The sequence below is a fragment of the Falco peregrinus genome, chromosome 5, assembly GCF_023634155.1.
Source record: "Falco peregrinus isolate bFalPer1 chromosome 5, bFalPer1.pri, whole genome shotgun sequence".
Lineage (NCBI taxonomy): Eukaryota > Metazoa > Chordata > Aves > Falconiformes > Falconidae > Falco > Falco peregrinus.
In genome coordinates this window covers 17367283-17392785 of record NC_073725.1, presented here as the reverse complement: position 1 = coordinate 17392785, position 25503 = coordinate 17367283, and the positions used below count along the sequence as shown (strand labels likewise).

At 36.5% G+C, this 25503-nt stretch overlaps 1 protein-coding gene across 3 annotated transcripts in view; it reads right to left on the bottom strand.

The window, feature by feature from the left end:
• The window catches only part of ULK4 (unc-51 like kinase 4), a 249791-nt gene that overhangs the window by 173460 nt on the left and 50828 nt on the right, over positions 1 to 25503 (bottom strand). For all 3 annotated transcript variants that reach the window (XM_055803861.1, XM_055803863.1, XM_055803862.1), the window contains exons 19-21: positions 22294 to 22377; positions 10880 to 11041; positions 3182 to 3364 (exon numbers count right to left, since the gene is read on the bottom strand). In XM_055803861.1, the coding sequence (XP_055659836.1) occupies positions 3182 to 3364; positions 10880 to 11041; positions 22294 to 22377 (429 nt within the window). The remainder of the gene's footprint in view (positions 1 to 3181; positions 3365 to 10879; positions 11042 to 22293; positions 22378 to 25503) is intronic.

The window sequence follows — 25503 nt, the reverse complement described above, 5'->3', positions numbered from 1 at the left end:
GCAAAAGTTTATCCAAAGAAAATCTGAAGCACATCTTTGCTGACCTGCAGGACTCAATAGATCAGAAAAGCTAAAAATGGCTGAAATACCATCTGATACATTAATTATTAATAATTTCACTGTTACATTGTTCTTTCTTCTCCTGCAACTGTTTGATGTATCCATGGAGACTCTGCAGGGTAAGGACACTCTTTTCATTGCGAGTGAATGCACTGTCGATTCCAACAAGATCATTATTTTATATTGGACACTTAGTAATACTGCAAAGCAAGTTTAAAACAAATCACAAAAAGCAATGATGTTTTTGAATTGGCTACACAAGGGGAAAACAGTCAGACCACGATTTCACTATGCAAGAACTGAAGTTGTGATAGTGAGCATTTGTTGTATTGTTGCATGTTTTCAAACTCTCTACACATTGCAAATGCCTCCATATTGTAAGAGTTACAAAGACTTTGTTAAAGGTATTTATATCTTTTTATTAATTCATACTGATATTGATGAAACCATCAACACCAAAGGTAGGTCTTTGTCCACAATCAGGTAAAAGACACAGAACTGAAAAAAACTAACTGAAATATGAGGACAATGTTTATAACACATGTATAATGCTTTTTTCCAGCGTCATAATTGGACAGGACCAAGATAAAAAGACAGTATGGCCAATGGTGTAGGGAAATAAAGAAACAATGCCATTGTGACAATGTATTGCTGTAACTATCTGAAGAATTTTACTTACCAGTACTTCAGAAAAAACAAACAAAAAATACCCCATCCCATTATCTGACCTCTGAAGAACCTAACCACATTCAAAAAGTTATGTGACTGGTTTTTACTCATTCAAAGGTAAATCTTGACAGCTAGATGAAATTAATTGGCAATTTATTATTTTTTGGTCTACTGCTATAGTCCACCAAAGATTTTTGATTTTTAGTTCTTTTTCTATGCTTATTTTAAAAATACAATTTTGGCTTTTTTTGTTTCCAAGAAACCGAAACAGAAAGGCTCTGTGTCAAGAGAGGGACAAACACAGTCCCTTTTAGCTACTGTAGTTCTCTGAAGATTTACACTAGCGTAGCTGACCACAGAATTGCACTTCTTCGTCTTCTGGCTTCTATTTCATAACTGGTTTTATCACTGTTCTTGAAGGGAGCAGAAAACAAGGGCAGCCTTAAGTCTGTAAGCTAAGAGAGATTCCAGGTAATGTATATAAAGCTAAACGATCTCCACCTGGAATTTATATCTTTAAGCGTCTTTTAATACGTTGGTTTGCAGCTGTATTAAAAAGTTAGTCACAACTTTATCACTACCTTCTGTGTAACACTGAGGTTCTGCCTCTTAGGCTGCTGTATACAAGAGTACTACAGAAAGCAAAACACTTTGTAGGCCAACACTACCCACTTGTTTATTCTTTTCCCTTCTCTCATTAAGGTGCACTTCTGTGTCATGCTCATGGACTATTGAAAAATGTATAGATTATTAAATTCACTTTTCAGCAACACAATGTTATTACTCCAGCTAACATGATAGTACCTGGCAGTTCAATTCAGGAGCAGGATTCTGGTTTTAGATCCTATTCAAGAAAAATGGAAATCTAGTTTTTCTTCTAAAATCCTGCTATCTGATTTGAGCAAAATAGACATTCTATGAGATACAGATTTATCTGAGCTGTAAGGCAGATACAGTTACCACATCTGGGCACATGCAGTAAAACTAGACCCTCTACCAATTTTTAAAGTACAATGTCTTTTCAGTTACAGCTTTGGGTACTATTCACACTTGTATTATTAGACAAAAGAATGTCTACATGTTCTAATCTGCAAAATTGCAACACTTGTTCAAAAAACACCTATGACAATTCATTAATGATTACAAAGCAATTTTAAACCCACAAAGTGTCAGCTGTTCCCATACTGCATGCCAACAAAATACTTCCTGTTTTCCTATAAGTAGGAGAATTTCAGTATCAGAAAGAGTCCTTTTAACCATATAAATCTTGTACAAACTTCACAGAAAACATCATGCTGTAGCCATATGCTTGTTACACGTTGCATCATTTCACTGAATATTCAAGTCAGCATTTTTTGAATATACTTCTCTGATTACGCCACCAACTGACAGTAATGTGCGCTATCAGAAACTGTGACATTATGGGGCAATTTGCCACCTGTTAGTGCTGTAGTAGTGGAATCTCTGGAAAGCTTAAGAACAGCTGACAAACATTTACAAAAACACACTGGCAATTCTGACAAGGCACAGAAACAACTTTTAGTAAGAGAATGAGTGATTTCAGGCTGCAAGAAGTGATGGGTGGAAAACAGTGGATTACTTTTTAATTTAAACATTGTTCTAAAAACAATGTGTAGAGAAACCAAATTGATCTCTCCCAACTAAAGCCTAAACAGATTGTTACAGTCAAGATGACTGTCAGGTTACAACATACATTACAAGAGAGTATCTGATGAAAACATAAGCTAGAGTTCCCGTTTTCCTTGTGATTTTTATCCTTTCTAAGCAGAGAGGGATTACTTTCATTTATGAATTGTGCAGACTTACTGCCAAAAAAATAAACACCATTTCTCTAAGCATGTAATAATTTGGTAATCAAAATAGAAAGCTCTTCATCACCTCTTCCTAAAATTATATTAGACATAAATCAGAACCAGTAGTTTTATTCAATGACACTAAAAATAAAACCATAAGTTATTAAAATGCTAATTTCTGCAAGACATTTCACTTACAAATTGGCCTAAGGTCCTTTAAGGAGAGCAAAAAGTACAGCTTTAGATCCAATCAGGACACTCATTATTTTCTCTTTTAAATGTCTAAGACAGTTATGTCAAATAGCTGTCCTCATGCATTCCTTATTGTTTTTCCTTAGGGCCATTATCAGTTATAGTCAGGCTAGAGTTTTCCGAATTGATTGAATTCTAGCTGCAGCAGCAATTTATATACCCATTAGTACCATCTCTTGAAGATCTGGGAGAAAGAAAGAAAAACTACACACCTTGTTATTTAGATTTTAAGCAAATAACAACAACATAAACACATTCCTCATTTCCTGCTTTTCAGATACTTGTCATTGAGTTATTTTGAAAACACAAAAACACTACCAGAGCCAACTTTAACTTTCCATTAGTGAAATTCAATGCCAATGAATATTACTAATACGAAATCAAACCTTTTCTTGAATCAGTCTCTGTAGATGAATCCCACATGACAACATTGCTGAAAACATGGTTAGCATGTACTGCTGAATTTTGCATATTCCATTTGCCAAGGAATTCAGTACAGCTGTTAATCCCACTTTTTCAATAACACTCTGGAAAGCATTAGGTGAGTAACGAGTAATTCTGCACAAAGCCTACAAAAGTGAAGAAAAAAAAAACCAAACACACCAAACCATCATTATTTAATGGAATTATCATCTCAGGAAAAACAATAGGAATAAAAACAGGTGATGACTTTTCCAATAGTTTAGGAATATAGAAAATTAATAGTTTAATTCATAAAACAACTATTAGGAGGAAAGGCTACTTTATTTTTAGAGACCTGGAATTATTCTAAATATGTTGCTATACACTCCATGCAGCTGAAATTGAAATATTTGGTACACCAAGTCATATTACTCTTTCCCTCTAGAGAACAATAACAATGGAGCAGCATAGTCCATGACAGAGTCTTTTGTCAAGCACAGGATGGAGGCAGCATCAGGTAACACTGTATTAGAAAAGACCACAGGCAGCAGAAAATAGAGGTGGCACACAGCACAGAAATTCTTGTCCCCCATAGAGAGGGGCATCTTTCCCCTCTATTTCTGCTCATGGACTATAATCTGATATATAGTAGATCACTATCTGAAGACTATCTTTAGATCAAGATAATACTCTAGATGTAGATACTTGTTAAGGAACTGTGTTTACTGTAGTAAACATGCAAATTATTCTCCAAATGGTTGATTTAGAAATATCCGTGATTAATACAGTTGTAACAGAAAATGCAGATGCTGACTGCGCTCTAGTGAAGTGACCACAAATGTGTTCAGTATTGGCAGTTTCATAACAAACATTACCAAACAACCTCGAGGGTGGATTCATCTCCAAGTCAGCACAGCTTTTCCTTTTGGTACCTCTGGAAATGCAACCTTCAAGATACTGTAACTGCTTTTGTTCTCTCCAGATAAAGAAAATAAGACTCTTCAGACATTTAAAAATTCATTTTCTTTGGCCCGAATGTAGTGTTACGATACAAAAGCAGATTACGTCAATTATTTGATTCACGTGAAAATAGGAATTGGTTTTAGAGAAAAACTTTGAAGGCGACTTTTGTTCTGTGTAAAGTAGGCAATATTACTACTGCTTTGTTCTATTCACACCAGCTATATTTAGAAATTGCTACTTACTTGGTATGCATTCAATAGCGAGGTCACATTTAAGAGAAACTATAGTCAATTACACCCACAGAATACTATCATCAGAGAAGTTTCCCATGTAAGAACCTCAGAAACTACCCAGCTCACCAGTGCCCTCAGAAACATTACTCAAAACATGCTAAAAAAATAAAAAGGCATATAAGACAATAAATCAATAACTTATTATTTTTAAACAGATATTTTATTGATGTCGTTCATCTACTCTGATCTTGTTCTTCCATGTACTTTCTGGTCCAGGAACCAGATCGATTGCAGCCTTTTATTTTTCCTCTTTCCCCCCACCCCCACTTTTAAAACATAGACTATCAATCTCAGTTTCTTAGTACAGCATGCTCTATTTCCCCAAGGATGCAATCCAGCCCCTCACCTCTAGCCCTCAACATGAGTGGGCAGGAGGTATGCGCATTCACTAAGCTTATCCTCGAGGGTCGTATTAACAGTGAACTGCTGGGACCTAGGGACAGACTGTGTCAAAGCAACATGGAACCTGGTGTGCTAAGGGGGTGTATGCAGACTTGCCAATGCCTTAGCTCTCTGCTACAGACCTTGTCAAACAAGGGTGACCATAGCCACAGGCCATCAGATGACCTTCAGGCAAATCTGACAGGAAAGACATGGCTGTCTTCTGGGATCATATGGCAGCTTTGGAGACCGCAGGAATGCTCCAGCTCACCAACCGCCAAGGGGAGAAGCTTTAAACTCCCATTAGCTGGTATGTCACAGGGTGCTCTGCTGTATGAGTGAAACCAACCCTTCAGCAGAAAAGCAGATGATGGAGTTTAATGGAGGATAGAAGACTAAATATCCTAAATCACTTCAGTAGATCCAGCATCTGGAGAGAACAGATGGAGGTAAGTCAAAACGTGGTGGAGCAAGAATTGAGAATCAACGATGAGAAGAGGTAAGACTAGAGCTCACACCATTATCTCTCAGCAGCATTATTGGAACAGGAAATTAATCATCACCATGAGAGTGATCCTGGAATTCCAGGAGATTCTCCTGGAATTGGCTTCTCTGCCCTTGCTCTCTGCGCAGCCTTAACCAGCACCTTTTCTCCCAGCAGCTCCAACCCTAGCATCATGATCCTTATCAGTCCCTTCCAGCGTGAGATAATCTACAATTCTATGATCATCTATGCCCTATCTGTTGCTGTCCGGTCTTACATGCCATATGTTGGCTGGACAACATGACTCTCTCAAGTCTGAGAATGAACGCTTTAATGTATCTGCAATATCCAAGTCTCTGAAAGTAACTATTCAGCACCAATTATTTTATAAATAAAATATATAAAAAACACAAAATAAAACAAAAACATACCCCCAAAAGATTGTGGTGAGCTTTCCCAAATTAGTTTCCACTTAAGTGGCTTATGCCTTGTTACTCCTACCCCAGCAGAAAAAGACATCTCTTAGAAACAAAATCAAGAATTATTTAAAAAAAAAATTAACATGTTCAGTATACTAGAAAGAAAATATTCTTCTTGCTGCTGAGCTTGTCAGAATGTCACTTTGACATCTTACAGAATTACTTTTTCTCTGAGTCTAGCAAAATGATAAAAAGATACAGCTTTCCTGCAGGCAAAATTTGTGATATTTACCTGAGGCATGTTGGACTCCAAAGTGAGCACAAATACTGAGACACAGTCCCCATTTGCCACCTCTGACAGACAGGACAAGGTAAAGTGTCATTTTGTGACTCCAGAGAATGAAGATAGAGAATCATCTTGATGTATTTTTATTATTGATTGAAATAACCATAAGTAAAATTCCATAGTGCCTTACTGCTAATATACTTTGCAGGAAGACTGCTAGCTCTAGGTAAAGACATGATACATGTATTTCTGAACAGAAATATATTTTTACATGTTAATATAGATGTCAGTCAAGAATAAATTCTTCAGGATACATTCAAACAAAGCAGAAATGTCTGCATAATAACATACAATAGGACACTGATGATCTCAATATATGTGGTCATGCAGAATAAAAATGCCTACATACCTATAGCAACAATTTCATGAATGTAGAAATTGTACAATATAGCTGGAGAATACGTTAGTACTTTCCTTTAAAAATTAGTACGTCACTGAAATCTCTCTGAACTTCAGTTGGTAAAAGATCTGCCTGTGCTAGATTTCAATGTTCATTGATAATTTTTTTCTAAAATTAAGATTATATACCCAAATACCCCAACAGTATTTATACATAACCATGATTTATATCAGACATTGAGTAATAAATCCAACAAATAAGTTCACCCTCCTGATACTTTAGTGTTTCACTACAAAGGAGCAACAGGACTAAAGTACCACCTTAGTGTATCCTACTTCAGAAGCTTCCTTGTCCAATTCACTTCATATGCAGTATAAAACAATTCAACCTCAGGCTTTTGACAAACAACACAATCCCCAAAACAGTGCAGGGGAAAAACCAAGAACACATTTAGACCCAAACATACTTGTGTGAAACTATCTGTCTGGAAGAAAGAGATGGAACTAGCTACATGGATAGCAATAATTTCCATGAAGACCAGTAAAACCAAAGGAGCTGGACCAAGGATGTAGAAGAGTGAAAGTCTCACTCTTGCAGTTCCCCTTTACTGCTGCTTTCCCTCAGAGCTCTCCAATATATCAGTCTGGAGCAAGCCCTACCCTCCAGCATAACTAAAACCTCAGTAAATACCTAAAGGAAAGGTATGATCTCCAGTAAGCCTACTGCCTTCACAGGAAAAAAATGTTAGTTGGGAATAGGGGGGGTTTTGCTTATATTGTCCATAAGTACATTTATACTGCAGATTTGCACAAGATGTTGAAGAATATTTTGCCTCAGCAGAACTCGGTGTGCACACACAAACTTGGTCATCTCTTCAAAATGCTGGCCTCAACATTAAAGCATGCACTGCTAAGGAACTTTGAGGACAAAAAGTTAATAGAATGATAAAAAGGCATTTCTTACTTAAGATTGACAACTGCTGTTGAAAGGATGTCCCACAAATCAGCTGAGTTTCTCTAGGGAACTCTGGTAATTGCAGCTATCGTGATCTCCTAAAACATACTGCTTTGTCCTAAACATGTCATCTGTAAGAGGGCTTCTAGAGTGTTCTTGAGGACTGCTAAGCTTTAACAACTAATGTCTCTGAATTGCATTATAAAGGGAAGGGAAAAAAAAATCAGGAGGGAAGAGCTTGGCAAAACTAGTATCATTGCAAGCCTTATGAGTGCCAGCCCAGGAGTGCCAGATGAATCAGTTTTGAACTACAGTATTAATATGGTTACCATTTAATTAATTTAATTTACCATTTAATTAATTACATTTAATGTCCCTGGGTGAGCAAGAAGCCCACAGAGATCAGGTTGCTCTATGACACCTGCAGCAACAAGAGGTGAAGGAACTGAGGAACTCAAGATCTGTGATACTTTCAATCTCCTTTAGAGAAGGCCACACAAATGCCAACACTGACTGAACTGGGCAATTAGAAAAGCCTCATTGACTAGTAAGTCCTGGTAGCTGTCCATGGATATAAAAAGGAAGAAAGAAAAAAAAATGTAAACCAGACTACAACAAGCTCTTCAGGTTTTGGCTTCCTCTTAAACATCTTTTTCCTACCTTGCAGACAAGATGCATAAAGATTTTCTTCTCATCATATACTATGGAAAAAAAGGCAACTCCAGTAGTGCTTAAGAGATGCTAGCTACCCATCTCATAAATACTATGAAAAAGAAAAGATTTCTCAGTTGTTCACCTCAACCTTACAGCTTTGGTGAGATCAAATGATCTGGGATCTCAAAAGAGGGTGAGGATACAGAGGGACAAACAACAACCCTCTCTTCTTACAGTCACTAGAAACCTCATCTAAGGACAAACTGTGTAAAACATGTGGCACTGATGATACCAACCTGTGAGCCTTCTGCTACAAAAAGCTATAGTGAATCTGCACTGACAAGTGCATTCATAAGAATCAAAAGTCTAACTTCCGTATCTTACTGAGCAGAGAAAAAAAAAGCTCTTGCCTTACTCAAGCATACTATATTGTCCAAGAAGAAATTGACTTTTCAAGAGGATTTAAAAAAAATATCCCACTGACATTTCCTCTGGTGATCTCTCTTTGCTCAATGTCTGAATGTAGTTCAGACTTCCTCTGGGATATGCTGCTTACTGTGGCACACAAAACAGGCATTAACTGTCCAGCCGGCCCCTACAAATGGAGCAGCTCAGAAGTCTGGTGTAGGAAGCAAGAGTATGGTAGACATCAAAGCAAAGCTCTCCAAGTGGATAGCAGACAAACAGGAGGAAAACTTCAGGACAAGTTGAAAGATATAAAAATAAAGATCTATCATCTAGCAGCAAACAACTGCCCGGTTCTCCTGGTTTCGGCTGGAACAGAGTTAATTTTTTCTTAATAGCTGGTATAGTGTTGTGTTTTGGATTTGGTGTGAGAATAATGTTGATAACATACTGATGTTTTTAGTTGTTGCTAACATTTATACTAAGGACTTCTCAGTTTCTTAGGCCCTGCTAGCAAGAGGGCTGGAGGGCACAAGAAACTGGGAGGGGACATAGCTAGGACAGCTGGCCAAACTAGCCAAAGGGATATTCCATACCATATGACATCATGCTCAGCAAGATAAAGCTGGGGGAAGAAGGAAGGGGAGGATGTTTGGAGTTGTGGCATTTGTCTTCCCAGGTGACCATTATGCGTGACGGAGCCCTGCTTTGGAGATGGCTGAACACCTGCCTGCTGATGGGAAGTGGTGAATGAATTCCTTGTTTTGCTTTGCTTGCATGCACGGCTTCTGCTTTACCTATTAAACTGTCTGTCTCAAACCTGTGAATTTTTACTCTTCTAATTCTCTCCCTCATACCCATGTGGGAGGAGTGAGCAAGCAGCTGTGTGGCACTTAGCAGTTCGCTGGGGCTAAACCACAACACCAGTCTAATGATTGGCAAGAACTGAAAGCACAAGATACAAAACATCCGTTATGGCAAAAGCAGTAGGAGAAGAGAGGACTGAGCAGACTTTTTAAAATATTCAATAAGTAAGGGAAGTCATAACCCTAATCTTGTCTTTTTCCATATATGCAGTCATGATGTAAGCATAAAATTCACAGATCAAATGGCTAAAGACTCAAGAAGAACTCTTCTGAAAAAGCAGCCTACTAGCCAGACTCAAAGGAAGGCTTAATAAATGCCCTAGCAGACTTAATAAATGCCCTCCATGAAGGTTACACATATATTTTACATTTTTAGAGACTGACAGTTCTCTATCCATAAAAAGTTCTGAGACTAAGTTTTTACAAAGACTGGGAGGTGCCACAGAACAAAGGCTTCTGTAACATGTATTTTACTAAATAAGTTTACTGTTCAAAAAGGTCAGGATATTTCCCCAGTATTAGAGCAGTTTATTTCCCAGGCAAGACTCTGCCACAAATACACACTGAAGTAAATGCTTAATAAATACCTATTTTTTTAAATTATAATTTTATTCCACCATTTATCTCTTCAGCCACACTTGTGCTGTGTTTTTAATTCTCACTCTTTTATTACCTCAGTGCTAGATGTGCTGCAGCAACATTACCATTTTCCATCTGGGAAGCCAACAGTAAACTCATTAGTGAGCCTGAGCTCTACTCAGGAAATGAGCATCCAGTTATCACACTTCATTTAAAGTAAGTCAACTTGTTCAGTTCTAAAATATTACCTGTATTGGTGGATAAGGCTTTTGTTTTGTCAACAAGAGATACAGTTAAACTCACAGCCCTGCTAAATATTTTCTGGCTTACAAATCTTTTTGTTCCAAACCTTTTGCTTGCATGTTATAGCTCTGATTCTCTTGTTATCATCCTATATTAACTTACAAACTCAGGGAAAAGACCAGCCCTGACAATTTTACAGTAAGTAACATGAAGATTTCAAATATGTCTTCCAAGCAAGTCTGTGATAAGAATAAACACCTGTCATGTAAAACATCAAACAAAAAAGAAATTTCAAGTTTGCAAGAATTGAATTGATTCTTCAAAGGATTAAATGTTTCAAACATAAATCATGATCACCAGCACAAGAAAACAGATGTTCCAGAAAACAATGAATCACAAGGAACAGGCTGTCCAGACAGGTTGTGGAGTCTCCTTCTCTGGAGACATTCAAAACCCACCTGCATGTGATTCTGTGCAGCCTGCTCTAGGTGAACCTGCTTTAGCAAGGGGTTGGGCTATATGACCTCCCAAGGTCCCTTCCAACCCTGACAGTTCTGTGATTCTGCAACTTTCCATAAGCTCTGGACTGTAAGACTTTTCAATTTCAAAAAAATTATAAATATATTTTAGAGTAATCTGAAATATAAATACAAATACTTACAGAAAACATGCTCAAAAACTTTTCAGTTTCAATTCAGAATGCTTTTCAAAATAAATGCCAAAACATTTCTATATCACAAAAGGAAATTCCTTACCGAAACAGTGGTTATCTTCAAGGAATCTACTGTAGAATGTGTAAAAAGGTACCACAAGACAGGTCCAATTTCTCCTGTAATAAATCCTTGTGCATGGCAAGAGAGAGTAGTGCAAACGTTTTCAATTATCTTTGCTGCCAAATGGTTCACTACTCGGTCTTCCTATAGAAAGGAGAGGAAAGGAAAACTCATATGCAAGTTCTTCTAATGTTTCCAATTTCTTTTTAAACTATTATCTATGTCCATGTTTTATTCCATGTATATTGTCTTAGTGTGGTTTCTTGGTTTCACTTGATACTTGACAAAGGCATTTTATTGGAAACCTCACCTTGTGACAATTTATCCTTACGGATTCTACTTCTCCCCACTTTGTCTTCTACTGCAAAGACAATTTACTACATGTATAATTTAAGACAAAATCTTTCAGCTCCAAATGATCACACCAAATTAAATGCAGTCACTCAAAACCAAAATGGTTTTGTTATATTAGAGGTGTTCCATGATCAGTGTTTTATGCATGAAAGAATCAATGTGTATCAAAATTCATCACCACAACTGGCTCTGAATAGCAAGATTATGAGATAAAGTTACATTAGGAAAAATAAAACTGATTACATCAAACCCTCTTTATTCAGAAGAGCCAACAATCCCCTGGGATAAAGAAACAGCCTTCTTGCAAGTCAAGTTATTCCGTAACTCCCTTCTCTTACTGTTCTGAAGCAGACAAACCTGACAAAAGTTTAAGAAAAAACACTGGATCCAATCAGCTCCTAAATTTCTGTAAGGGATTCTCAATCTTTCATATTTTTAATACTAATCAAATAATTTCATCTGCAAATTTGTGGAAAGACACTGTACATGTAGCTTTAACATCTACATAATACTATTCATCCTACAATGTCTCCATGAAATAAAAAACATCAGGTAAGAATAGTCACGAGCCATCAGCACATCATGAACAATGCATGGCAGCAGTTCTTTCTCAAGAAACCCTTACTGACCCTAATGGAAGCTATACTTAACACAGACCAATTAAAAGCAGAGCCTCTACTTCTCTCTCTTTTCCCCTTCACCTCCTTTCTTTAGTGGGGTTTTTTTCGGTGTGGGTTTTTTGTTTGTTTTTTTTTTATTCTTTCACTTAAAAGCAGAGTCTGCCTCAACAGAACTGGAAGATTCATTGCTGGTGGCTTTTTGGCTGTGCATTGCTTCACCTTATCTCAATCTTTAACTATGAATAAGTGGAGTCTTTCAACAATGTCTTAAATGGCATTCTTGAGTTCAGCAAGAGTGAATTTTAATATAAGAGGGACAACCAATTTAATTTGTCAAGTCTACCTCATAGCCTGGCTTCACAAATAATTCATCATAATATCTAATTGATTTCTTTCTTAAACTAATCTCCACATTATCCTACTAACCTTTGGATTTCTGACATTTATCTTCACAATTGGAACTACCAACAACTGTGAGCAATGATAATGAAACCTTTCAAAAGCAGTACAAAAGCCTTCCAGAAGGGGAGAACTTATACTTCATTAAAAATATATTCAATATCCACTCTTCTTTCTGGTGACTTGGGTATTCTAAAATATAGACACTGATGTAGAAATATTTCAAAATTCTGGTATAAAGTTGTTAAAAAAAATCTGCATTGATCATTTTCATGCTAATCCTTCCTGTTCTCCCAAGGAACTGCAGCTCTACTCAAATACTTAAAAGAAATACCAAAGTCAATTCCCATTTAAACCAGTTACACTCTTCTATAAAACTCTACTGGTTTCTGTGGTATTCCTTCTCATTTACAGCCATGAAACCAAAGACGATTTAGACTTCTCTGATTTTAGCTTTTATTACTGAAATATATCATTTCATTTTGATTTATTATACCTAAATACATATATATATTTACCAAAATTAATTTTCTCAAAAAACTCTTATAAATAATTTTAATTTTTAATCAGTTTTTGTGAATTATACTTCTGAATTTAAGTCCTTTTTTTTATTTTGCTACATTTAAGGTAAAAATACATGGATTTACTAAACTGACTATATGCATTTAAAATTGAATCAATAATTGAATTATTAATAGTCAAGTTAAATCTCTCATATATGAAGTGACTACTAGGAATGCCAACTGGGACTCCACTGCTACCTTAAGCAGGCAGAAACACTCAATAAATGCACTATACTTCCATTAATAAATCATAATGAAAGCATTATGCAGCAGATAATAGTTATTATAACATTAACAAATTTCCAGGCACAACGACAGCTTTTCTTCACAAAATTTGGTCCTGAAGGTGTGCTTTATTTCCTTTCAGCTACTGATGAGTTATGCCCTGTGCCAGATTGTCCTGCTACTTTGGCTAGAAAAAGGTCGTATACCATCACAGTGCTCTCAAAACTCAATGAGGCTGTCAGAGAAATTCCATTTCCTGTCCCCTGAGATTGTCCATCTCAGCTCCTCTGGGATCTATTCCCGAGCACTGTCTAAGCAACTAGACTTGTACCATTTTCTGCCTAATTAGGTGTCTGGAAGGGAAGAGTGACTTTAACTAGTATTTGGCCTCTACTTAAAGGAGTCATTCTGTCATGTTACCAGGACATAAGCTATGTTAGTGAACAGAAACCAATCTTCAAGATACGAGTAAAACCGTTCCATGTAACGCTTAACCTCTGTCCATATCATGAATTGCATCAAATCTAAATCTATGAATAGAACTGTATCAAGAAGCAGCACATCATCTACTTTCACTGGATTTAGATTTCAACTGGTTTTATAAAATGCACTTAAAGCTTCTAATTTTCAGTTACGTTGAACACTTGCATATGTATCTGTTTCCAGTTAAAAGTCATTGATGCTTAGTGAAAATGAGCCCTGAGTGAGAAAGCAAATACCAAAAGGGTAGATACATGTAAACTACTAAAAAAAGAGAACTTCTTTTAATCAAGACTTTCATTGCAACTGGGTGTGTGTGTGTGTGTGTGTGCGCGTGCACAAATCTTCATCATCGAGAAATCTACTTTCATTTTTTAAAATAACTGAACCTACTGGATATTTTTATTGATTGTTAAGAACTTAACAGTGCACTAGAAGTTTTGGAGGCACTGATGATACACAGTCACTATGCTAACTAACATACTACCTAAAAATAGCATAGTTTCATTTAAAGGTTAACACAACATACTTTATGATCTTTTTATATTACACTGTGTACAGAGACACACACTTCAGTAAAAGCTTAATACTGATAAACATTTGAAAAGCTGAAAGATTCAGGAAGTTACACTGTATTCCATCATTATTCTAAATCAATCTCCATACACTTATTCCTTTAATCTAAAAAGACAGAATAAAAAGAAACTACAAACATAATGTAACGAAGTAAAGTTTTATCATCATAAGCATCCATGATTATAAGAATTAAATCTTGATTTGGTAACAATTTGCAATATAAAGCCTGCACAGAGAAGAAGGAACATACAGAAATAAAAATTTTAAATCCCTTTTGTGGAAAAATGTTTTAAAATTCTGTCAGTCGACTAGAAAATTGGTATCTAAATTAAAATGATAACATGTATGATTCAGAACATTACTATTAGACCACAGGCAGTTCTGTCAGTAACCTAACAAAACGTGATGTCTAAAGAAGAAATTGAGGTGGTAATCTGTATGATTCAAAGCTTTACTTTTATATTATAGGCAATCCTGTCAGTAAACTAGAAACTAGAAAACTGATACCTAAAGAAGAAATAAAAGTAAGAATACATATGATTCAGACTATCACTTTTATACTATAGGCTGTCCTATACTCTCTGAGAAAATTGTTATGATTTTATTCTCTCCTCCAAATTCTCCTCTCCCCTCTAAATTCACTGTAAATGAACTGCTCTGGCTCAGAATATACATTATAAAACAACTGCCTTATATTAAATACTGGTAATTATTTTTTAAAGTTATCTTTTATTATTAAAATTTCTGATCAGTTCAGAACCAAAACCATTAGACTTGTATCTTGTTCCCTCATCAGGGAAGAAATCCATATGAAAGCGGGAAATGTGTACTATATAGTTCACTGGCAAGCTCTAATTTATTAAAAATCTTGCTTAAACAGTACCTTGCACATCCAAGAGACAGAAAATTATCCTTTGTAACCCCATTACCCATTTACTGATTCAGATACATTCTCCAGGTGCCATGCTTTAAAATGAGAGGATTATGCACATTCTAAAAGTCAGATACAGCTAATTAGCTATAGCTGTATATATTAATTTATCCATGCAAATGTATTGTCGATATATAGTTTTTTCCAGGTTCTGTGAAATTATTACTGAAATTGTACAGAATTGTGTACCTTATATTTACATTTGTAAGCAGAAATGGACATATACCGAGCTCCTGGAAGCTTTTTCAGTGGTTCCTCTGCTTTCACACAGGAAGACTTAAAAGGAGGCTTGCACACAGTTTCTGACCTCACCGTCTAGTTTCAGTGAAGGACTTCGTCAAAGCAACATAATCCAGACCAAATCAGACAAGAAAAATTATAAAAGATATCAAAAAGTAGTTTAGATATGGGAAAGATTAACGGTTCTAAGCACGTATCAGAAAAAAATGTGTAAAAGGAGGATCTGAAGGAAGGGAGGGGCAAACATAAGGGAGAAAACAGTGGAAGCAGAAAGGTAAGAGAATTGACTGGAACGTAAGTCTGAGAAGAGGCAAATGTAAAGCAGAAACTAAAACTGCGATTTCATTTAAGATTGAGTTGAATCTTAAATGTGATAACAAAAAGCAAAAATATATATGCAAAGTCAATGAGTAGATTCAAATAAGAGATAGGATGACACATTTGGGGTGAAGTAAACAAGGGTAACTTTAGCAAAGGAATTTTGAATAAACTGGGTAAAATGAATGAAAGGAAAACGGTAGCCATATTAGCATTAGGCATTTAATATTACATAATAACCTTTCTTATTTAATAACAGAAAAAACAGAAACAGAAGGTATCTTTCATGACTGCGTAACACTGCAACTGTAAGAACACTTTAGCTGTAGAAATCTGGACCCTGCTATCTTAGAGACTGCACACAAGTATTTAAAAGTTGAACACAGACAAGAATATAGATGCCTGGAACAGGCATTATGTGTCACTGTTGGAAACGGTTGCTGGAAAACATTGTAATATTTACTACGTGGCTTCTGACAAACTGCAACGTTATACCAAGACTAAAAATGTAGAATTTGGCTTATCGTTTACTTACACAAGAGTGTACCAATTTCCTTATTTTGACACATCATTGAACATGCCTTTTCTTTGCCTGAGTTGAATATCACCTTCTATCTCATGTTAACAACACTGAAGTGCAGGAAATCTGAACTTGTGATCCACTACAGATAAAAGGCTGTCCCAATCCCCTACTCCACCATCCTAAAACTCCTTTCACCTGTACTTAATCTTTTGTCACTGTTAGATTCTGAGGCATAGAAGGTATGTGGAAATGACACTACCTGCATTTTCTGAACATTGTGTTCCTTTATAAGCAAATAAAAGGGACACACGTACATTTCAAACTCCTTCCTGCTCTACTGTTCTTTTTCAGAGGGCAATTCTGCTCTGAATCTTGCAGAACTCCAGAGTAGTTCATAATGAAACTGAAGAACAGCAAATTTACCTTACAAAACTCAAAGCTATATAAACAACAGTACTGAATGACATAAATTGGTTTTATTTTCTTGAATCCTTATCAAATACATCAAATAAAGCTTCTTAACTGGCAATAAAAAGCTACAAGTAAAGTATTTACAATGCATATACTTAACACAGTGGTAATTCAGGATTTATTACATAAATTTAGTTTGCCATTTTCATTAATACCAAGATCATATGCAAATATTCATCTCAGAAAACACACTGATATAAAATTTAATTAAATTAGCTTAGGACAAATAAAATAAACTTATGATTTAATTAAATTTGATTGTGATTTCTTAATTTCTAATTAAGAATGCAAAGCTTACTTCCATGTAATAAATTGTTAGATCAGGGAAATTTATTGAATAAATAGCTGATTACAGGCTACAAAGGTAACAAAGAAATACAGCAGCTAAGATCTTAAGCTGCAGTCAAAGAACATTAAGCACGCTGAAGACAAATTTAGACAGTATCTTCAGGATTTTCACATCCAGTGCTTTACTAGTTTTAAGTCAGACCTTAAAAAATTCTAGACTGTTCGTTTTAACTATTTCTATTATCTGCTATTTCACAGCAGGATGCGGGGAGGGGGACAGTGTCATTCACATGCTCCCCTACCACACCTCTGTATCACTCACTAAGCATTGTGAGCCACTCACTGCCTGGACAAAGCAGCTCTGGTAGCAGGCACAGAGTGATGTAAAATTGACTCAAAAAAAAAAAAAAAAAAGCCAAACAAGAACCCAACCCAAACAAAACCCACAACACATTAGAGCCAGCGTATTAGGTTAGCAGAAAAGAACACTGATTTGAAATTCAGAAAGGTTCAAAAAGCAACAGTTTCTGTTGGTATATCAGTAATAAAAATAGAACTGAAGAAAACTGAGTTCACTGCTGAACAAGGTGGGGCCAAAGGACACAGGAAAGGCTCAGGAGCTCAGTGCCTTCCTTCTCTGCCTCCGTCTTTACTGCTCACAGGCATTCCATGCCCATGGGCCAAACAGCAAAATCTGGGGGAGTAAAATATACCTACAGGACAGGAAGACAGAGGCAGCGGACACTTGAGCAAACCAGACACGCGTAAGTCCATTGAACCAGAAAGGATGTAACTAGATGTGCTGAAGAAGCCAGCTGGCATTTTTGTGAAGGAGCACACATCTTCAAAAGTTTGTGGTGATCAGAGTCCTGTTGACTGCTGGCAGGGGACAAAGGGCATGGTCACCTTCCAAAAGGCAAGAAAAGGAATTCCTATTTCTGTCCCTGGAAAAATTACAGAGCAAATTTTCCTGGCAGCTATTTGCAGGTATGTGAAGGGCAAGATGAATGGTAACATTTAGAACAGATTTATCAAGAGTGAACCCACCTGACCAACATGACAAGCTTCAATTACAAGTTGACTGGCCCAGTGGACTAACAGAAAGCAGTGGCTTTCATTTACTTCAGCTTTAACAAGGCTCTCCAGATGGTTTCCGTTACCTACCCAAATAGCAAAGGTGTGGACTGAAGAGGACTACAAGGTATACAGAAAGCTGGTTGGACCACCAGACTCAAAGCGTTGTGATCAGCAGTACAAAGTTAAGCTTGTGTGAGCTGGTGCTATCAAGGGTCAGTATTGGGGCTGATACTGTTAATCATAGCATGTTCACAGATGGCACAAGCTCAGAGCAAATGGTTGAACCAACGGAATGTTAGTCCACCACACAGCTGGAGAAATGGTCAGACAGAAACCTCCTGACATTCACAAAAGTCAAATGCGAAGTCTTACACCCAGGATGGAATAACTCCTACAAAGCAGAGGGGCAGAGATGGACCTGAATATTTAACAGAACGGGTTGAACACAAACCGGCAGTGTTCCCTTATGGCAGCAAAGGTTAACTGCATACTGGGCTGCACACATACCAAGCAGCCAGCTGACCAAGGAAGGTGTTTTTTCACTTATATTCTGAAACATGAGACTATCTGGCCTACTGTGTCCCAGCTTAGTTACCCGTTGTAAGCTGGGCTTTGACATATGCCAGTTAGTCCAGAGGAGGTCCACCAAGATGACTGAGGGTCAGGTGCACATGATGATTAACGACAGTGTAAGAGAGATGTTTTCCAACACCTCACAGACAGTTAAAGAAGATGGTGCAAGACTCTTTCTGGAGGTACCAGTAAAAGGTCAGGAGGAAAAAGACACAAGCTACAGCAAGGGAAATCCCCATTAGATATAAGGAAAAATATTCTTCACCATGATAGCGGTCTAACACTGAAATAGGCAGAGAGCTTACAGAATAACCATCCTTGGAGTTACTTGAAGCTTAAGTACATAAAGCCCTGAGGAACCTCATGTAACTTTGATGTTGAATGCAACTAGAAGCTGGCATTGTTTTAACAGAAGGCCAGACCACAAAATCTCCAGAAGGTCCAAGCTCATTTTTTCTTAGGATTTGCTTACCCTTATAAACCAAAAGATTGAAGGCACTTGATTTTCTTTACATATGGTCATAGTTCGTATTTTATTCTCTGTGAAAAAGAATATATGAACATAACTAGAAAACATTAAACATGCTCTTTAATATAACAAATCTGGCAATCAATTAAGAAGCGATTCTGAACACTAGGTATTTTTCTTCCAGTTACCTTGGTAGCACTATGCTGGACTCCCAAATGTCAAGATCTTTCTTGTACTGGGAAGCCCAAAACTGAACACAGCACTCCAGATGCAGTCTGATTATTGCTACACAGAGGGGAAGAATCACTTCCCTGAACCTGCTGGCTACTCTCTTGCTAATACAGCCCATGTTGCCGTAGTGCTTCTTCTCTGCTAGGGCACACTGCGGGCTCACATTCAACTCTTCATTGATTGGTAACCCTCCAAGTCCTTTTCTGCAGAGCTGCTTCCTAGTGAGCTTGTACTGTCGCAGGAGGCTATTCCACCCCAGAAGCAAGGCCTTGCTCTCACTTGTGTGGAGCTTCATGACATTCTCAGCAGCCCATTTTTCCAGTCTGTCCTACTCCTGACTAGCAGCCCTGACATCCAGCATATTGATGCTGCTCCTCCCACTAATTCGGTGTTATACAGCTGGAGAATACACTCCAGTTGGTCACTCTGGTCATTACTGAAGACATTACAGTAACGGTCTCTGAGGGACACTGCTAGTTATTGGCTACCAGTTGGACTTCGCACCACTGATCACTTGAGTGAATTTTCCTGCCCACCTTCTATCTTCCATTTAAACAGTCTGTACCTTACCGATTTGCTGATAAGGGGAGTATGGGAGAGCGTGTCCAAGGCCTTCCTAAAGTCAAGGCATACAACATCCAGTGCCCTCCCTTGTCCACAGCACCAGTTGTGTCCCCATCATAGAAAGGAATCAGGTTGGTCAGGGGGTTGGAGCATATGACATACAAGGAAAGGCCGAACCAGCTGCCAAGCCTTGAGAAAAGAAGGTTCAGGGAAGATCTTACTGCTGTCTACAACTACCTGATCAAAGGACAAAGAGAGGTTGGAGATAAATTTTTCTCAGAGGTTCACAGCCATAGGAGAAGAAGCAATGGCCCCAAGTTGCGACATGGGAAACTCCAATCATACAAGGAAAAACTATTTCTAAGAGGGTAGTCCAGGCATTGCCCAGTTGTGGGACTGCCATTCTTAGAGACATTAAAGAGTGAAATAGACATGTCCCTGAGCAATCTGATCTGTTTAGACCTGCTTTGAGAAGGAAGTTTAATTAGATGACCTCCAGAGGTCCATTCCATCCTAAAGTATTCTAGTTTTATAGCTTAAAATATTTTTTAAAAATTAATCTCTAAGACACATGGTTATATTTGAAGTCAGTCTGACAACACCACACAGATCTTTTCATAAAAATTCATTAAGCACATTTTTTGTGTAACTTTTACTGCTTAAGATTGAGACCTACTTTCTCACTAAATAATGTGATAAACTGAAGAGACTGATATACTATCATCCTGAATGCATCTACTTCAGTAGTCCTACTTTTACAAGCTTTGAAACAAATATGCAAAGGTGACAGCACAAATTGAATTGAATACTTGAAAATCTTTCTCTCTCTGTTTTTCCATCTTTGTTCATTCCTCCTCCACCTCTACATCTAAAACATCTGGCACAAAAACTTGTTTTATATCTGATTATTCTTTCCTTAAAAAATCTCTTGCAAACAGATGTCTAACAATAATATTATTTTAACCATCTAGTTTTAGATGCTGAAACATCATTTCCAAGAAAGATGGGTGGCTGGTAAAGTTATGGAGAATAAGAAGAGGATTGCTGCAAGACTGGAGGAAAACAGTAGCAAAAGAAATTGTAGAAGTTAATAATAGTGGGTGTTAAGTTTCTCCATTTCCATATGTTTATGTACTTTACATATTTATGGGCATTTTAAATTCTTCACGTGGTGCTGTTCTGGAAAGTTGAGCTGCTACAACTGAGGCAGAGCAATTTGTAATAGTATATTTGCACTGTACTCACACAAACAAGCACAAATACTTAAAATTCCATTACAAACCTCAGGCATCTTCACAAACAGAAACTGTAGAAATGCACAGCTGTACTTGGTTAGCCTAGGCATAACTCTAAATTTACACTTAATTAAATCTAATTCAAAGTACTGCATGGGAAATGTATTTCTATTTTGTGTTAATTTTTTTCAAGAAAAATACACTAAGAGCAATTATTAAGTAAAATTTGACATGTTTCAGGACTAAGAAGTGATTTTATTCTATAGGAATAAATTAATGTCTTATGAATGTCTCGATTTAGTTTCTGTACACTGAATATTCAGAAATGGCAAGTCCTCCATTACTAAATTTATAATTTAATAGCTTCACTAATGTGCCTTAGAATGACATCTTATTCTAATTATGAGCTGGAAAGAGTCCACAATACACACACAGTTGTGTGTTCTTGATCACCTGAAGGTTTGAAGATGTTAAAATGCATATAGACTCTTCCTCTATTAATCACAAGCTGTAGGCAATAAAGATCTCAAAAAAAAGAAGGGAAAAGAAAAAGGTATTTTTCTTGCTTTCCTCCCCCCAGCAACCTCTGACATGTTTTCTGCCTTCAGCTTTGCCTCAGGCAAAAATAAAGTCAAGTGCTCTCATACAAATGTAAATGTAAACCCTCAAACTCAATCTTTTTTCATTTTACAAATTGGAACTATATGCATGTTTTTCTTCCCTTCTAACACAGCTAAGTCATCACCAAGAAAAATGAGGAATACAGCACAGCACATGTATGAGAATAAAACTAATTACTACTTTTTGGCCTTGAAAGAATGTTAACAACCCAGTAAGATAACAATGCAGTTTTCAAAACCTGTGTATCAGCCACTTCAAAATAGAATGTAAATCTTGCTCAAAGATTTATGGAAGATGCACGAAAATCAGATTGCAAGAGGACAGTACAAACTGTCAGAATATTTCTCAAGAGAAAGCCACTGCATTAATAAAATCCACATTTATCAACAGTAATTTATATATACCATCCCATTTCCAAAAAAACAAGCAACAATACATAAATGTTGAATGTACAGAGAACAACGCTACATTTTTGCATTAATCTCCTGCTTAGGTCATGGTCTTATCATGATTATTTAAATGCAAGAGCAATTCTTAGCTGACAACGGACTGCAGTGCTGCAGGCTACAATCCTCACACAATGCCTAAAGGGTTATTACAGTGGAGAATTTCTATTGAGGACAATGAAAGAGCCTTACCCCTTCCCGAAGACACCTCATTAGCACAGTGTAAGCAGCCGAGGGAACAACCCAGCATTCTCTGGGGTGCTCCCTTTTTTCCTCCTGAAATGAAGTCAATGGCACATATGATTAAATAAAAAAAAAAATCACAATAATCTCAGTCACATAAAAATGGGTAACAGATTCTTAACAGGGATCATATTATACACATTTCAAATCAACATATGCAAAGTATATTAAATTCTAGGGCAGTATTGCTATTTACTGTTATTTCATTTGGAGCACAGAAATTTGTATTTTATTACCTTTATTTAAATAGTCTCCAAAATCCACTACAGTATTTGCCCTTGTATTTCCGGATTTCATTAATTCCTGATTCACACACACACACACAAATATATCCTGGCATTCCTCTCAATCATTTTAATCTCTTCAGAAAGAGATAAGTGGTTATTAATAGCAGTAGTGCTTCTCTTTCAATGTGACTTAATTCTACCAAACAAACTAAATTAATTCTGTCTGGCAACTAAACAAAAAATAAGCTTACTTTGGAAAAAGAGTATTCCAAGTCATACAAAGAGATACAAACCGTTTAAGAACAATTACTGTACGGTATAGCCTTCAGTACATACCAACCAACACTGTTCCAAGATCTTCATGTATTATTTCCTTGAAATCGCCCTGTTAGAGACACTGCACTGATTCACTGCTAGTTGAATCAGGGGTTTGATTCTTCCATTAGAAGTTAATAAACTCCACTTCCCCCCACGTTCCTTCCCCCACAGTAGCCTATTGTAAAACTTCTAGTTTAAAAGAAGACACTTGGGTATCCTTAAGATTTAACTAAAACAATCTCCGTGTCTAGGCTAGTAACAGAGATATTAGCAACTGAAAGAAAAAAAAAAAAGCCTCTTTTGGAAAAGAAAGTGAGAAATAATAGCCATTGGATGTTGTGAAGTTGATAGGCCATGAAAGCAATGTGTAGCTTGTCTTAGTAAGTAGACAAAGGATGACAAGCAACAGTTTCTGCAGATACTATACATTTCTTGAACTCTCTTAGTTATACCAGCATATTCTTTTTAGTATTATAATTAAGTGTCCCTAATAAAGAAACCATAGGATGGGCAAGGTGGAGGTTAATGGTGCAGAACCAAATTATACTTTCTAAGTTTCCTGATTTCTGAGTGGCTCACACTAATTCAACGTATATGATGTGATAATGTCAGGCAGTTAATTAAAGTATAGCACATTAGCAGGGAAGACTATCACCTAATTGCCTTGACAAATTTCATTTTCCTTCTGTACTGAAAATAAAACTTTATTTGCAACATGTATCAATAGAGAAAATGAGTTTGTTAAATGTCCCATTTTTTTAAGCTTTATTTCTGCTAACTTTGCATTAGGATGTATGGAACAATTTTCCTTGGAAGTAAACAGATAGTAAGAATAAGAGTGGTTTGACACCCAACAGAGACATCAAACCTACTACATTCCACCTCCTTCATCTTATCAGTGTAAAAACGTGTTGACATTTAACCAGAGTCTGCCTTCCACGGCTTAGCATATGAGTTTCAAGAAAATGCAGCCCAAATTTCAAAGAGGGATGGTAGGTTACTTTCTAACAGTCAAGAGTGGAACCTGCTCTACCTGGAAAAGGCAGGACAAGACTAGAAGTCAAGACAGAGTTAAAAAAGCCTATATTGGAAGTAGCATGAATCTGCTTCTCATTTTAATAATCTGATTTAATCAGAAATTGTGTCAGGTTTTTCTGCAACCATACATATTAAATGTACTGTAAAATAAAAAGCCTTAAGAAACTGTACAGTCCTGAAGTATAAATTATTCTTCCATTATTCAGACTGATTAATGACTTTCTGTAAGGCTTAGTCTCTACTTAGAAATAAAAAAAGCAAAAGGTGTATGAACTTAGCACCATTCTTAAACACACCTATAAAATTTGACGTTTAATAAATTTAAATATATAGCCAAACAATGGGGATTCTTCCTACTTTTTGCTTACAGCCTATGTTGATTTTGGTTAAATTTTAGGTTCTGCACCTTAATAACACAAACAGCACAAAATGAGTAGAAATATTACATAGAACTTAAAAGTTTTCCCTGAAGGCAATTTGCTCAAGAGTAACAGAACATCTTCCCTGGGGTCTGCTCATGCTACTTGTGAATTGCTCTTGGCTTCATTTTGGAAGAAAAATGCAGAGATGGAGCATAAGGTCTTACTACTGTGATCTCATATGCAGGCACAGACACAATATCAGAGTTTAGGATTGCAGAGGACCGTTATGCTTACCTCTACTTTTTCATAGTATTTTTAAGCCACAGAAGTACAAACAGTAAGCCTGTAGTTAAGGTAGCGATTCATGCTGCATTTGATTTTAAATGTTTGATAGTCTATATTTTACCAAATATTCATATAAAAAAAGAAATAATCTTTATCATTATTTAATATTAATATTGTGGTTGGGCCTAGAAACACTTAGCAAAACAACAAAGAGAATGAATAAATAAATAAAATCAGCCATGTCCCCAAAAACTTACATTTTAAATAAAAAATATTTAACAGCTTGATAAAACAATCAAGTAGTCTGAAGAGCAAAATGAAAGAAAACAAGGAATAAAATATTTTGTGGGCATTTCTTAATAAATTAGATGCAGTTATGACTTTTTTTTCTTAAATTAGTCAAGGCATAAAACTTTGCTGTTTAAAGATACAGACTGGGAATAAATGTTCTTGTTTCATCTTGTTATACTACCGCTGGGTTGGTATGTGATCGTGCAAGGTCATTCAATACTACTGTTAGCAGCTGAATGAGCAACAAAATGCCTACAACAGTACAGTATTTTGAGATCAAGTAGGTACAGAATAGAGAAATTAAAAGCTTTATAAAGACTTTTCTAAAAAAAGAAATGTTAAAAGAAGTGTCTCAAAGCATACAAATCACACTGGTATTCTTGAAGTTTTACCAAGACACAGTACATTAAGTTCATACATGTACAGTAGTTCCAAATATTTCTTCCTATTCTCTAATAATTACTTAGCTATGACTCAAAGCAGTGCAATCCGTTACTATACATCTTCCTGAAACACGAAAGAGTTGCCATTTAAATACAAGTTATCATGCTTCAAACATTGTGATGCTCATAAATCAAACAGTCTCAAAATTTTTTCAATTCACATTTTCAGAAGGAAAAAGATCTAGTAGGGTCAGT